Consider the following 16,488-nt stretch of genomic DNA (forward strand, 5'->3'; position numbering starts at 1 on the left):
AGTTAAGTAACTTTCCCTAGGTCACCAGGAAGTTGGCATCAGGGTCAGGAATGGAACCCAGAACTCCTGTGCCCCAATCCAGTGCCAAAACCATCCTTTCCCTGCTGGTGGGGCTAAGGCCAACAACAACCTGCAATGGGATTTCTATGGGCCCAGTCAAAAGGAGGTAGGATAACAAGCAAGATAAAATGCAGTTATAGTCTGAGTACAATTGCTGCTAGGAAATCTTTACAATGCTGGCTAGATCCAGGGATTAAGAAGGGGAGATGGATGCTGGTCCAATCAGGCCCAGCTCAGGAGTTATTTAGGGGCATATATTCAAAGCTGTGCATAATTGCAGGGCTAGCTAACATGCTTATGCAAATTAGGGACACAAGGTGGGCGAGGTGATATCTTTTATTGGACCAACCCCTGATGGTGAAAGAGACCAGTTTTCAAGCCACACAAAGCTCTTCTGCAGGTCTGGGTAAGCAAGTGTGCAGTTCTGGTCCCAAATGACATCACACTGATGGCAGTCTGTGAACTGAACCCAACACCTAGCAGGCACCTTACCAAACCATCATTGCATCTGTCATCCTCGGGGTGTGTCTGGAGAGACCAAGGACCAAACATGTAAAGGAGACTGAACTGGTCTTTAAGCCCTAGGGATGGCAGGACTTGGGTTAGGTGGAATAGAGGAAGCCTGCAGGCAGATGAGAATTAAGGTAGGATCCCATGCCAGAACTGGCCAGGTTTGCACCTCTGTAGCTTGAAATCTGACAGGCAGGAGGCCAGTGTAACTTTCACACTTGTAAGTAGGAGGGTGGGCAAATGGAGTGAATTATATTTGCAGTGGGTCAAGAAGTTCCCTGTAGAAATGGATCCAACTCAACCGTTTATTACGTGAGTGTTATTCTGCACTGGAGGAGTCTCCAAAGATGTGGATGATCAGATAGCAGCAGCGGCTGCCATGTTTCCAGTCCTTTAGCAGCCTCTGAAGATGCTGTGACATCAGGCTTGCTACAAAGCTGCAGATCTACAGAACCACAATTATGCCAACTCTCTTTATTGCATGGCAATGAAACATGGGCACTGAGAAAGGCTGAAGAGTGGCTGATCGACATTTTCGATTCTCATAGTCTTTGTCAGCTGCTCCGTATCAAGTGGAAGGACACACTCAGCACTGACGATATTTGTAGCAGAACCTTGTAACTACTTCCATCAGCACTGGTTTGGTTTGGGCAGTTTTCTTGGTATGGACATATTAGGATGGAAGACCAACAAATTACAAGCGTGTTTACCAAGGAATGCTGCTACATGGCCAGTGATCATGTGGTTGCCAAAAGCTTTGGTGTTGTGATAAAGTTTGCCAGCAATGAACAAACTGAATATCCAGCCAGACCACTTTCAGAACTTAGCTAGGGATCTCTCCGAGTGGTGAGCTGCTGGCCAGGAGCCTGCAAGAGGTCCAGGATTGAAGCTTGGTGGAGCATAGGGTGGGTACTGATGATGGGTTTTTGGCATCACAATCATAGAATATCAGGGTTGGAAGGGACCTCAGGAGGTTGTCTAGTCCAACCTCCTGCTCAAAGCAGGACCAATCCCCAACTAAATCCCCAAATTGCCCCCTCAAGGATTGAACTCACAACCCTGGGTTTAGCAGGCCAATGCTCAAACCACTGAACTATCCCTCCCCCCAAGAGACCCTGGCCTAATAGGTTTGGCTCTGAGACAAGTCTGAGAGCGGCTTGCATGAGGATAGCCGTCAGCCTGACATCCCTGTCTTTTTTGGTGCACAGTCTAAAGTCCCAACAGATCTGGCACTTGCGCTTCAAGCGAGTTTTGCCCAGGCACTTTAAGCAGCTGAAGTGCAGGTCATTCACAGGCACAGGCACGCCACAGGAGGCACAAGGCTTGAAGCCCAGAGCCCAGGGGATGCCCAGCCCCTGGGGCAAAGTCCCTCTACGATAGGAACTATTTATGCTAACTATACACTACACTCTGATAACTGCAAACGTAGAAAAAGTCCAAAAGCCACTAGGAAGAAGCCCTGACAAAGGAAGAAGGGGTGTTCCAGCAACCCTCATAGGCGGTAAGTAATTGAGATGGTGCGGGGCCAGCAGTGCACCTTATACCAGCGCATAAGCCCATGGTCCAGAGGGTGTTAGAGCCTGCCCAGTGGATACTACTAAGGGAAAAAATCTCCAGCAATGGTGCACACGCGCCTAGCATGGAATGGACATGAGCAAGACTCGCAGAAGAACCGTTCACAGCAGTAGCCAGCATCTTTCTGCTGAATGCATAGAAGAAATGTCGATCACGGACCACATGCTATGGTGAGAGGAGGTACAACAGGTTGCCCAAAGGTTTCCTGTTGGAGAGCAGGTTTATTTGCTCTTTGGACAATTTGGGTTGCCTCACAATTATAGAGACAGGAAGCGAGCGAGACTATAGCAGGAACGAGCACTGCACTCGTTCTAGAGAACGCAACAGCTTAATGTTCAGACTTAATCCAAGAATAGATGCAAATTCACAGTGAGAATCTGTGATTAGAGCAAATTATGGTCTAAGATTTTACCGTTGTGAATAATGCATTAAAATGCCGTCCGCCCAGCAGGGTAAAACACTGGCTGCCAAATACAAATGCATGTTTTTCTCCATGTTTAGAATTTCATTTAAACAAATGAATTAAGTGTTTGTAAAAATTGCCCGACAGAGCCCTGGAGGCTGAAATCCTGGGATTATGCAGCATGTAAGAACAGCAGACACAACTATCCAAATCTCCTCCAGCCTGAGCCTCAGCCATGGCTGGAACATGTGCCAAGACGGAGAGCATGCAAAGGTGATGATTGTGGCCTCCCAAATCCTCTCCTGTAATATCAGATAGAGAAGTTCCTGTCCTAAACAGCAGCACATCATCATTAGGGGTGCACTGTTAGATGTGTTCCACCCCAGAGACAATCACATTTCAGGAGCGATGTACTCCATATGCAGTAGTCCATGGGGACCAGGTCTTCTGACTGCAAAAGAATGTAATGTAGGGACATTTCAGGTAAATAATTCCCATCACCTTGCAACCACATCCCATTCTGAAATGCAGGTACTTACTGTAAATAATTACAATATCTTCTAGACATCCCAACCAACATCAGTGCTCCAGCATGCAAAGCACTGTACATACACAGCAAGAGACATTCCTTGCCCTCAAGGGTCTATATTCTAAATAGACAAGGCAGTCAAACTGTGGGAGAAAAGAAGATGCCACATACAAGCAAAAGTCACAGATTCCAAGGCCAGAAGGGACCACTGTGATCATCTACTGACCTCCTGTATAGCACAGGCCAGAGAACAGCCCCAAATAATTCACAGAGCAGAGCTTTTAGAAAAACATCCAATCTTGATTGAAAAAGTGATGGAGAATCCACCACACACCTTGGTAAATTGTTCCAGTGGTTAACTGGGCTCATCTGGGATTTGAACCCAGGAACTCTTGCACCCAAAGCAAGAATCATCCCAATGAAGCACCTCTTTGCAAAGCTCTCTGCAGCATCTCACTGCAGTCAAAGGTGAGGAACTGAGGCTCAGCAAGATGAAGCGACTTGCCACTCCCTTCTTTTGGGTAACAATGGACCTCCATCCCAGCAAAAATCTGGCATCCTTGCTTTCTGCTAATTACTTAAAAGAGAAATGTCAGATTGTGAAACTGAAGTGACTGAAAATGTTATTTGTCCCAGAGAAACCAATCCCAATTTGTGCCAAGCTTTAAGCAGTAATTTTTGTCTCTAAATGTTAGTTTCTCCCCCTTAACACTGAGACTTCAGCAGGTTGAATATGCCAGTAAATTGGGGGGGGGGGGGGGGGGTGAAATATTATGAAATTTTTATAGATCTATCGATCACTGGAATTTGGGGGCTAGAGAATATCCTTTGAGATAAACATCTTGGCCTGAGTACCAAAATTAAACCATTTTTAAAAAACCTCTGTGCATGACTCAGGTTGGAATTCTGCATTTGTAGTTGACTTTGGGGATTCATTTTGGGCTCCATGGATGTGCCAGAAGATTGGCATGGCTGCCTTGGTTTCTCAGCTTTGAAGTGGACATACTGCTGTCATTTCCCACAACCCTTATCAGTCATGATAGTGTGGCACTGTTCCAACAGAAACCTCAAGGAATCTAAGCCTGTTGCATGTATCATGATAGAATGCTATTCCCTTTGAGAGATGAAGGAGGAGTGGTAAGATGAATATAGTCTTTTTATTGACTACTTTGAGTAGAACAAACTAAATACATCTGTAACAGTTTGGGTTCCTTTATACAGTACATTAAATAAGTTATGCACAGGAATTAAGTAAATTCCTATTACAGAATTAAATGACAAAAAAATATAGAAAACTCAATCCAACAAGTCTTCCCATACCAGAATTTCACATTTATCATTCCAGGTTTAAAAAAAAAAAATCATTCTAATCATGACTGTTAGTATTTCATTTATTTACATTGGGGTTAATTTTTATTTTAATACATAGAGAGCCATTGAAGTTGTATGAAAACTATGGAAGACTGTCTATTTACAAATAATTCCTTAGAGCATTGTATTGCTCTCATCCTTTTTGGGGTCTGATCTTAGGGATTGCCCTTAGACAACTAACTAGTATCACTTCAGTATTTGTAGCTAAATACAGAGGATACTACAAACATTTGAGGCAATGTTATTTAGTTACCGGAGGCAACTGAAAAAGTTTTCAGGGTTACCACTGTACCAAGAGGGTCCTTAATCAAACCTTCCATTGGGCGCATTGACTGAGTAAGGACTGCAGAATCCCGTCCTCTATTACAAAGGATATTTTCATGAAAACCACATATTCTGTGGCTTCTCTCTGGTCCTTCTCAACCCAGTACAATGCTGATGGGTGCTGGATCTTCACTGGAAAGGTCTGATAGTTTAAGAGAAGAACAGGACTTTGGAGGGATTTCACACCTGAGACGCTGTTTCTGCAGAAATATCCTGATAGCAATAGCAAATGAAGGGAACAAAGATGAGAACCTTACACAGGATAGGAATTGTTTGCAAATAGGTTTCCACTATCCAGGAGGCATCAGCTGTTCTCTGAGGTGAATATAGATGACTATGGAACTGCCTCACCCCCCGAAATGGCCCCAGCTCTTGTACTTGAGGCAGGTATGCACATATCCATGGAGAAGGACTTCAGACACGTAAGGAATACTGCCAACAATTATCCTTGCACGCGGCAATCCCGAGCTGTTCTTCCTTTAAGAAACAGAAGAGTCTATACCAGAGAAGCAGCTCTTTCATCTACCTGCAATCTGTATCTACAGGCCAGGACTGAGTCCAGGCTCTGAACTGTGGTAGTAACCATCTCTCGCAGGGCAAAAACTAGTGATTCTTAATACGGAATTTCGGCAACGAGAAGATTTTTGCCTGTGAGCGAAAACTATTAAGACATGCGAGTTAACCACTTCATTACTGGAGACTGCAGCTTCCAAATTGCACTCCCTAAGGACCACAGCACAAGCAATGAGCTAACTTGCTCTGGTTACCATGGCATATCAACAACATCCAGTCGAAAGCACACCTGCTCCCATTGCTAGCCCGAGGAATAGTAAATTACATCTCCATTATCAGCTGCCATTTTAAACAGTGACCAAATATAATTTAGGAATTATTTGTCTTGTTTGGCTCCAATCCAAAGATCACAGAAGGACAACAGAGTCTCGGAAACAAAACCTCAATGAAGGGTTAATACTCTAGCCCTTATTCATGTGCAGCATGAGAAGTTAGTGGGACTCCCAAAGCGAACATGCGCCGATTCCTGTTGCATTAGCTGCACATGTAACAAATTTTTGAGGGACTCATAAAATAAGTTCTTCTAGGCAAACTCTGCATCTCCCCCCCCGGACCAGATTAAAACATTGCCTTCAGGCCCAACCAGCCTATTAACAGCCAGTTCAGCATGCCACAACCCAACCAGATTGCACCCTTCTGAGCAGCCATCTCTAGACCAGGCTTTAAATGATGGACACGGTGATATACATTGGTTTATAAATGCACTGCTAGTGAATTTTGTCAACTAGAGCAGCGCAACCAGGTGCTTGGATAGGGTTGCCCTTCTCTGCATGGAACATAGGTCTGGGACCAAGAGTTCAGCACACAACAGAGCTCTGGTAATCCCATTTAGGCTTGGACGTTATAAAAAATTGACAGTTGCAAAATTGTGAAACTTTTTTTTTAAAATCATTGCACCAACATGCTTGGAAAGAACAGGCTGTAAATGATCCATTGCAATCGTGTGGAGGAGATTAAAAACAAAGTCAACAAATCTAAAACTAACAGTTTCCATGCAATGGAAAAATCTTTCCTGCACAGCAAAGTAACCCAACCCAGCCTCTGGGGCAACGGGCCATGATGACAGGTCGAGATTTGGTCTGAAATATTCAGCACACAAGGAGAGTGGAGGCTCCTAACCAAGCTGATTGATAAACAATGGATTGTCCAGTTAGAGAAGAGGATTAAAAATGGGCCTTATAAAAAAGATCAACTGTTCCCTCTCAGCACGGAGATTTGTTTAGCTTCCCTCCTCAACAGAACACAATTCTCCTCTCCTCCAGGGAATGCCCAACCCCTGTAATCCTCGTGAGTCACTACCCAGCTGAGACCTGGGGAAGAGCAGACATCTGTAACCAAGAAACTGCTTATTTCTCATTACCCTGGAGAATGAGAAGTTCTCCCACTGAGGAAAATCAGTTCAGGTGGACAGTTCATTGCAGAGAGTTAAGAAGTACAGAGCCATCTGGGAAGAAGAAAAATATGTATCTGATGAAAGAGGAGAAGCAACGAGTTGTATGGGGAGGCTGTTCGGGCAGCCTGGCCATCCAGCAGAAAGGAGAACACCACACTTCATCCTTGGATACCGCGTGCTGCTTGCCTGGATTCTCTTACACGTCAAGGCAGGACACGGGAGCTCCTTCCCAAAGAAGTTCAATTAAAACAAAGCGGAAGAGGCCATAGTCCTGAAGGTCCAGGTGACGTGCTCTCTGGTGCCAAGACTTAAAAGCGAACAGCGTTGAGGTCCCATTGGCAAGGCTGGCATGTGGTTCTTAACTGCTGATGGATTATAATGAAATGGAAAAAGCCTCACAAAGATTAGCTGGAGCGTCAGGGCTCTAGAGTAGCCAGTGGAGTTTTGACAACCTTCTGTGGAGCGTATGTGTTTTTTAGGATTAAAAACAGGAAAATGTGTAAAACATATTGAACTGAATGGAAAGATTTAGAGTCCATTAGTGTCTATTGCTGTCACGGAAGCTGGGGTAGAGGATCGAGAGGTTGTTGCAGAGGTCTTCTCTAGGGCGGGGCTTGGAACCCCATCGGCTGACTTGGCGGTGGCTGCTGCCAATCGCCCTGCTGGCAGGGAAAGCGGCTTGGCCTGGTTGTGTAATCCTTGTCCGCAGATCCGATGATGTCGCTCCCAGTCTTTGTGCTGGCAGAAAGAGCCACAGTACCGGGCAATGTTGCATCCGCTGCACGTCTCACTGGCTTTGCGACCGCAATTCCAACAACTCTGCAAGACAGAAAACACTTGACTTAAAAATATATTTCCAGAGGACGTTTATATAGTTTGGAGGGCAGCAAGACAGGGCTTACTCGGCATTTGCAGGATTTGCAGGCTAGGGTGACCAGATGTCCCGATTTTATAGGGACAGGCCTGATTTTTGGGTCTTTTTCTTACATAGGCTCCTATTACCCCCACCCCCTGTCCCGATTTTTCAGGCTTGCTGTCTGGTCACCCTATTGCACGCACTGCTTTGTCCCAGAAGAAATAAAATGTAAAAAAATCCACCACTTCCAGCCATTTCACACACATTTTAGCCCAGGAACAGACCACGCCTCTGTGCTAGAACTAGAACCTGCCAGACTCTACCCAACTGACAGCATACCCCAAGTGCAGGCCCACGAGCACAGATGCTGCTACACCTTCTTTTCATTTCCTGTTTTAAGCAGCTCTATTTTACTATCTAAAGGCTCCTCACAGAGATTACAACATTACTATGGAGTCAACATTTGCCTGTGACCCTGCTTATCTGCACAAGAGGTTTCAATGGACTAATGTGGAAAAGAAAAAGCTAATTTAAAAGCTCATCTGCCATGTGAAACTGTTCCCAGGGGGTGAGATTCAATCTGGAAGCTGGACGCTGGAAGATGTGTCGGCTGGTGGGCTTACACCGTGTGACTGGTTTGTAAGGACACAAGGGCAAAAGACCAAAACCGGGAGCTGTGACTGCAGTTGGTCACAGAAGCGGAATTGGAGGATTAGCTTTCTGCAGCAAAAACATACTGGGAGAGCAACGTCTGCTGTGAAAAAACAGCTTTCCCCAGATTCCACGTGTACCCCCTTACTCCCACCCCACAAGACATATTTCACGAACTACCGCGCTTCTGCAATGCCAACAAAAAGCTGCTAAGAGAGCAGGAAAGGGAAGCTGCCTCGAGAGTTTCTCTGGTGGCGCATCGCTCTTGCTGTGAAGCTCGGCAAGATGCGTGTTAGCAGCTCTCACAGCTCAGCAGTTCTGCACCGAAAACCATTTGCTCCTGGCAATAATTTACTGGCTTGTAGCAAAGAGCCTAACTCAGTTGATTGGTAGAGTCAACACACACAGGAGAGCAGTCAATCTCTTTCAGAAGAAGAATGTGGAAAAATACTCCACTGGCATGTGAAGCCTGAGAAATTAAGTCACAGCTTGATAGCTACTGACACTCCTGCCTAAAAAACAGTTTGCTTCTAGCCATATTTTATGGATTACAGGATACGCTGGAATAATGACACCGCTTCTTAATGTGGTGTCTGAAGAATAATGCATTCCACAGAAGAATCACAGAGGTTAGTGACAAAAAGATCTAGTGGCTGGACAGTTCAGGTTTTCCTGCGGCTCTATGCTCCAATGCCGTTTCAGGAATCCAGTTTTAACTTTATCACATGGTGGTGCTTCTATCATTTCCCTTGGGTGAACACAGCATCACGCAAACAGATCTCGCTAGCTAAAAGTTTGGCCTGATATTTAGCCTAAAAATCATTCCTTTACTTAATTTTATCTCATAACTTCTGTATCATGCTAACCAATTCCTCCCGCTCCTTGATACCAGCATCCTTCAATCCTTAGTGACTGCTACACCCTCTCCTTAGATGTTTAGCCAAGAAATAGATAACTATATTCAATTTCTTTTTGTCCCCAGTCATAATAATATGTAATAAATATATAGCTCCTTTCATCCTGAAGGATGCCTGCGTACCGACTGGAGCCAGCTGTGTCAGAACTGGGAATGCAGTACCATCCAATCATGGCTCAGCGATCGGTAGAATTGTGTGACCCTCTGTGAAGTAGTGATGGCTTTATTCACAGCAGATTGGACATTACTGAGACACTCCCGGAGGAGGAATCTGAGTTACCTTGTCCAGTTTGGGCAACATCAATATTTTTCAGTGGGACCATGAGGATTTTCTGCACGATCCTAGAATGAGGTGGCTGGTGCCATCTGTGAGGCTTGCCTCCCTATGGAGAGTTGCCCGAACAGGCCTCTTCCAGGCTAACTCAGTATCCTCACAAACCACATAACCAACCCATGCGGAGCCATATTCCATCGACACCAATGGAAGACGCCATAATCACAAGAGAGACCAGCGTTTCTGTGCTTTGGAATGGGAACTCTTGTTCCTTGATGCCCGAGACCTGAACAAGGAGATGGGGAGGGCAATGCTATTTCCTCCCAAAAGTTGGTCCAATAAAAACTATTACATCACCTATCTTGTTTCTCTCATTCCCTCCCAGACTCAGACAGTCATGGTACCACAGAAACCCGCCAAACAATGAGAGCAAGGGGGCTATTTGCTGGCCTCCACAATTCACAACCAAACAAACTCCATGTGCTCACCAGACCCTCGCCCAGAAACTACAGCTCCAAAACAAACCAGAAACACCCACACAGCGATGCTCCAGAAATGCAACTGTGGCGGGGCGAACAAGGGTAGGAAAAAAACAAAGGCAGATCAGCGCACACATGTTCATTCCAGAGTTTGCAAAGTGCTTTGGGAGCCTTTGGAATAACAAGAGCTATAGGAATCTTACTTTTATTAATTTGAGCAGTAATATTTCATAACCTTAACAAGTGAGTAAGACAGGAGCACAGCTTCTTTCCTTCTGACTCTCCCAGTGCAACGGAGCAGTTTATACTTGCTACTAGTCTTTCAGACATCACTTTGCAAATGACCCTGTATTCATTAAAAAAAACACAACCACCCTTCTTCTCATCACATGCCCACTTCAGTTCTTGAGATGCACAGTCAAGTGCTGGCTTCTAAATTAGCTGTTGCCACTCAAGAAAGATCTAGGAGTCACTGGGGAATAGTTCTCTGAACCCTTCAGCTCAAGGAGCAGGAGCAGTCAAAAAAGCTAACAAAATGTTAGGAACTATTAGGAAAGGGATGGAAAATAAGACAGAAAATATAATGCCATTGTATAAAATCCACAGTGTGCCCACATCTTGAATAGTGTGTCTAGTTTCAGTCACCCCATCTCAAAAAGGACATGGGGGAACTGGAAAAGGTTCAGAGAAAGGCAACAAAGATGATGAAGGGTATGGAACGGCTTTGACACAAGGAGACAAAAAGATTATGGCTGTTGAACTTAGAGCTAGGAAAGTGGCAAGGAGGATATGACAGAGGTCTACAAAATCACAAATGGTGTGGAAAAAGTGAATAGAGAAGTGTTATTTACCCTTTCACACAATACAAAAACCAGGAGTCACCTGATGAATGAAATTAATAGCAAATTTAAAACTAACAAGAGGAAGAACTTTTTCACACAACAAATCTGTGGAACTCATTGGCAGGGGATGTTGTGAAGACCAAAAATATAACTGGGATCAAAAAAGAACTAGATAAGCTCATGGGGGATAGGTATATCAACTGCTATTAGCCAAAATGGTCAGAGATGCAACCCCATGCTCAAAGTGACCCTAAACCTCTACCAGAAGCTGGGAGGGGAAAACAGGAGTGGATCTCTCTAAAATTGCAACATTCTGTACACTCCCACTATAGCTCTGGCACTGGCCACTGTCAGAGACAGGAGATTGGGCTACATGGACCATTGGTCTGATCCAGTATGGCCATTCTTATATTCTTAGGTTAGTGCTGAGAATCTTAAGATTCCTCTTAAAAAAAAAAACCCAAGTGTCTTTGGGATCTCCCCTTTATTCTCCATATGTTAAATTAGTTTCCCCTCTAAATTAGCTCCATACAGGTGCATACAGAACCCCCTGACCGTACTCCCCATGCACAACACACTTCAAGGGGCCATTAATGAGGGGAAGTAAATCAGCATCAGGGGGAAAATAGGGGAATGTCATTTGGCAAGAGCCTGGATGTGACAAGGCCAGAAAGAGAGAGGAGTCCAAGATAACCCCAAAGCTGAGTCACTGAATGATGGAGAGGATAGCAGAGTTGTTGCCAGTGATGGAGAGAGACTAGTGAAAACAGTGTTAGCACTATATTTAAATATTCCCCAATATTAAGATCGAATCTATTGTAGAAGCATTGTGAGAAAAAGAAAGAATGGACCAAGCTATTTTCTTTGCTCAAGATGAGGGGAATTGAAAAGGTAAATAAACTAAATTTCCACTGTAATAATGTTAGGCATTATTAATGAGGAAGGTTATACTTCATTTTCATAAAATCAATCCTTACCTGTCAGTGCCCACTAATTATGAAGGAAGCAAACATCACTGTCTAGAAAACATGCAAATACCCTGTTGGGTATATTTTGTGGGTTTTTTTAAGTCCTGGAAGGATCAAAGTAAAATTTTGCACTGACGTGCTCAAGATTGTTCATGCTCCACTAAGCTTTACGAGTTTTCACTAATAAGAAAAATACTGGGGCTATATGTGGAGTGCAGTTAAGTGTTTATCTCACAATGAATCTGTTATGCAGCACGTGTTTTGTAAGACAACACAAACCCCAATATCCAAGATGATATTCACCATGCTGGTCTGCACAGACAGATGAACACACACTTACAGACTGCTATATAATGAGCTATGTAAGTTTCTGAATGCCCATCTGGAATTAAGTGCAGAATCAAACTAGGATGTTGCTTGTCTTTCGGGCAGCAGTGTGGCCTAGTGGGTAGGGTACTAGGGTTGGGACTCAGGAAATATGGGTTCTGTTCCTAGCTCCGCCACCAGTCTACTGTGTGGCAATGGACAAATCACTTCCCCTTTCAGTGCTTTTGTTTCCCCATCTGTAAAATGTGAGTAATGATCAGGGTGATCAGTTAGTATGAAACATTAGGGAGTGTGTGTGTGTGTGTGTGTGTGCGCGCGCGCGCTATGTAACACAAAGCCCCTAATATCAGGACAGTCCTGATAATATTGGAACATCTAGTCACCCTAATAACAATCCTGATCTCCTTTGTGAAGTGCTTTGAGAACTACGGATGAAAAGCACTAGATAAGAGCTAGGTATTAATTATTATTAATTATTATTATTATTATTATTTTAAAGTCATTAAGAAAAACAAGGCAACTTTTTTTTTAAATCTCTCCAGGGCCTGCTACAAAACCAGTTGCTAAAGAGTGGCTGTACTCAAAGGAAAGTGGAACAGAACTGTATTTAGCAGCTCTGATTTTCCTCTCGTACTGGGATAAATCTAGTGTAGCTACTGTGGTGCTGCTCTGAGTCAGGATCTTCATACACACTGGCCCTTCAACACGATTTTCACGTACACAAGGTAGCCTCTTACACAGGTTTCACAGCATGCCCAATGGAATCATTTCTAAACTGATCCCGCTGTCAAACAAAACAAAACGGGAGTTCAGAGCCCAACGCCCACTGCAAGTCAATGTGAACTGGGCACCATCTCATCCTAGAACACTGCTGCCCATCGTTCTCCCAGCCCAGCTGCAGGGATACGGCCCTGGGTTCTTACCTCTGTAGACTCTTCCTGCTCATTGATTATGAGGAAGGCATCCTCAGTAGCTTGGCGCTTTGCGTCTGCAATGGTTTGTTCCATGCGGGCCCTCTCGGATGCAATCATTTCAAATGCCTTCTGCTCTGCCTCAGCCACAGCTTTCTGCACCTCAGACATGGCCTGGCGCTTCACCTCATTCACAGCTTCTTCTGGAAGAAAACAACAGCCTCATCAACCAGCCTCGCAGGCAAAACAAGCCTCGGACAAAGATGACTGAGTGAGACTGGGAAGGAAAATCCTCATTGGCAGCACTATTCAATGTTAGGGTGGATTCACTAATGAGACAATAAGCAGATAAGAACACTGGCTCGTGCCAATGAACCTCACCCCTAAGCTGAAGAGACAACCTCTAGGGAGAGAGGGGAGTCCAGTAGCCACAGGCAAGTCAATCCATGGCCACTCTGCTGAGGCCAAAGACAAGGATGCCTACTTAGTGCCAATTGTCATGATGCTTACTAGGATAAGTCTACCTACTGGGACCCAGTCTAAATCCACCATCTGGTTCTACACAGCCTTCTGATCAGCCCTGATGCCAACTGCTTCTGGTCATTAGCCTATCAGCTTGTAGCCACTGAAAACCAAGAGTACTGGAAATCCAGGCAGGAGTAGGTCAAGAGCAGGCAAAAAAAAGGGCTAAAAACACCGTGCAGATTGAAGGCCCAAGAAATGGAGGGACCCAGATTAATTTAGATGAAATGGTGCTGGGTTACGTTCAATGGGATTTGTTTCCCCAATGTATTAACTCCAAACCTCTACACTCTGCCGCTGGGCACATTAAGTTCAGACCTATGTTTTCCCAAGTGCGTCTCCAACAGCTTCCCAAACTTGTCTCCCCAGGTATTTATACTTCTGGGGCCGGGCGTGCACTGAATGTGGCATGCAAACTCCCAAACTGCGCACACACATCAAGTGTGCGCTCAGCTCAGGTGCATGCATCTTTGCAAATCTAGGTCAGCATATAACCAGCCAGCCAGGAAAGGAACAGCACATTCAAGATGCTTTTCTACAAGCATGACTTTGCATCTGGCCCTGTGTCCCATCTGCATTTATCTTAAGCTTGTGATAACTCTGTCAAGTGACCATCTACAAATACTTACCAGCTTTTTTCCATATCTCTTCAGTAACATAGCCCGTCCCTGACCTGCTGCTAAAGTCCCGCTGGGAATCTGTGGAAACAAGGAATGCACTGACAGATCAGCAGTGTCTCCTCTCCCTGAATTATTTTGCTTAAACAGCCATTCCAAACCCTGCAGGAAAGCTATGAGAACCTGCAGCCAATGCCTATAAACCTAGCTAAAGCACCAAGGGACCATGATAGGCTTAATAGCTAAAACCCAAGCAAGTGATTTTTGCAGCTAAAACCATTCATCAAATGGCAAGATGATAAATGAACTTTTAATTAGTGTCCTGCTTGATTTATTGCACAGTGTAATCCACTTCCATCTTCTGATACTTTATAATCACAGGCTATATTTATAAATATACCTCATCAAACATCTGTTATGTGCAATGATTGTGAAGATCAATCTATACTAACAATGTATTACATTAAATACAGCACTTTTCATTTTCAAAGATCCCAAAGGCAACTCACAGACTAAAACTGAAATACAAACTATGCATCTCTTAAAGCTATAGGTGTACAGACAACTGGCCCAATACTACACAAGCTCAGGGAGATCAAATGTGACAGACGCTGGTAAACAGTATCTCTATTTCATATTATGTGATCTCAGCCATTTAAAATATATTTCCATTGGAAAGGTTTTAGAAATCCAGTAGTATGGCTTTTACACACAATCCTTTCTGGTATATTTTTAAAAAAATATGTTTTTCTAAAGGTTCACATGACTTCAAAAAAATGAAACTAAACTAAGTCAAAGGGTAATGGAAGGGGCAGAAATATCAGAGTTTGTTGTTCCATAGGTTCTTACAAAACACTGCAATGTATACCCCAACTATTGCACTGACTTGGAGGTTTTTGATTGAACTGCACCCTCTAGCTTAAAAACACTGGTATTACAGTCCTTGATATTACAACCTGTTAAGGGAGAACTCAACAAGATTCTATTCTTTTAAGTAATTTTTAACACCTTGGTGCTGTAGCTACCTTAGTCCTGAGCAGTTTTAAAAGGCTGCTGTGTTCTGAGAAGCAACTACATTCAATGGTATTCCCTGTACTTAACAGATCTGCTCCCTGCGTGTATTCATTACCATCTGCTGACTCCGGTGACTTTTTACCACTTTGCTGCTCTAGTTGGAATCAACATAGTTAAGAAAGAGGGAGCTGGGTTCTGTCTCTTTTGTCAGGTCAACAGAATTATTTGCTAGGTTCTAGTCGGTTAAACCTGTAAAAACTCAACTGAAGGCAACAGGGCTGCACAGGTGTCCCTGAGGGAATCATTTGTCCTGCAGAATCTTTATTACCTATGGCAAAGAAATGAATGAATGAGTCCAGCTTGACTCTCAGAGCCCCAGGTAAGTCTGTAGGGCAGGCAGGTAGAGAAAACAAAAAGCAACACATGTTTTCACTTGTAATTTAAGTGCCCGTGATCTGGAATTTGAGTGACAAACACAGAACTGCACAGTGCTATTTTTAAGGGTAGAGTAGAGCAGAGTAGAATAATAATTCCTGGCACACCATTAAAGACTATACTTCCAATACATTAAGAGGGGCCGTTCATAGAGTATACCTTCTTCATGGCTTTAAACGGACTGAATGACAATGATTTCTTCCTAATGAAAACCTGCTTCTAAAACAAAGCCTACAGTTCCTTGGCACTTTCAGAGATATCATGGTGCCAATTAGTACTGATTTTATAATGATGGCTGCAACCATTCTACACTCTATTCTCGGTCCTCTTCTCCCCAAAATATTTCTAAAGAGAAATTTCTATAGAGAAATTTTAACTTTTACAAAGTTTAGGGGAAGCTGCTTAAGTCATTTCAGAACTACAGGCAGCTACGAGTTCACCATGCTCCCAATAATATTTTTTTTTTTAAGTATTCACTATTTTTGGGGTGCACCTGAAACTCAACATCAACTTGGTTTTCAAGTTTCAGATTTATATGATACTTTCAAAGTAGGGCAAAGGCCAGTCTAGAGAAACCCTTTCAATCTCAGAGTGTACGAACAACTTATTTTTCCTCCAGTCACTCACTGATACATGTAAGTTTCAGAGCACTTGATCCAACCAGATGTTGCCATGCAACATTTCACATTTCGCAGCTTTTAGATCTGACACATTAGATGAACCAAAGGACCCTGTTTCTAAGCCTCTAGGTTTAAATCTCCCTGTGACAAAGTTCCTCCTCTATCTTGGTGGGTCCTGCGCTTATTGGCGGATTTTCTTGCCTCAGAAATTCACCATGTGGGTTGGGGAACAGCCCAGAGACCTTCCCCTCTGGAAGAACCCACAGCCCAGGTCAATTGGGAGGTTTGGGGGGAACCCAGGCCCGCCTTCTACTCAGG

The 16,488-nt window shown here is 44.0% G+C and overlaps 1 protein-coding gene across 2 annotated transcripts in view; it reads right to left on the reverse strand.

Moving 5' to 3' along the window:
• Positions 1-5,696: 5,696 nt before the first annotated feature.
• CBFA2T2 (CBFA2/RUNX1 partner transcriptional co-repressor 2) overlaps positions 5,697-16,488 on the reverse strand; it is a 58,205-nt gene continuing 47,413 nt past the window's right edge. Inside the window, exons 9-11 of one of the 2 annotated variants that reach the window (XM_034787344.1) lie at positions 14,114-14,182; positions 12,975-13,162; positions 5,697-7,557 (exon numbers count right to left, since the gene is read on the reverse strand). In XM_034787344.1, the coding sequence (XP_034643235.1) occupies positions 7,267-7,557; positions 12,975-13,162; positions 14,114-14,182 (548 nt within the window). In that variant the 3' untranslated portion in view covers positions 5,697-7,266. Of the gene's footprint in view, positions 7,558-12,974; positions 13,166-14,113; positions 14,183-16,488 lie in introns of both variants that reach the window. The other variant, XM_034787343.1, reaches the window with a different exon arrangement.

The sequence above is a fragment of the Trachemys scripta genome, chromosome 12 (genome assembly GCF_013100865.1).
Source record: "Trachemys scripta elegans isolate TJP31775 chromosome 12, CAS_Tse_1.0, whole genome shotgun sequence".
Classification (NCBI taxonomy): Eukaryota; Metazoa; Chordata; order Testudines; family Emydidae; genus Trachemys; species Trachemys scripta.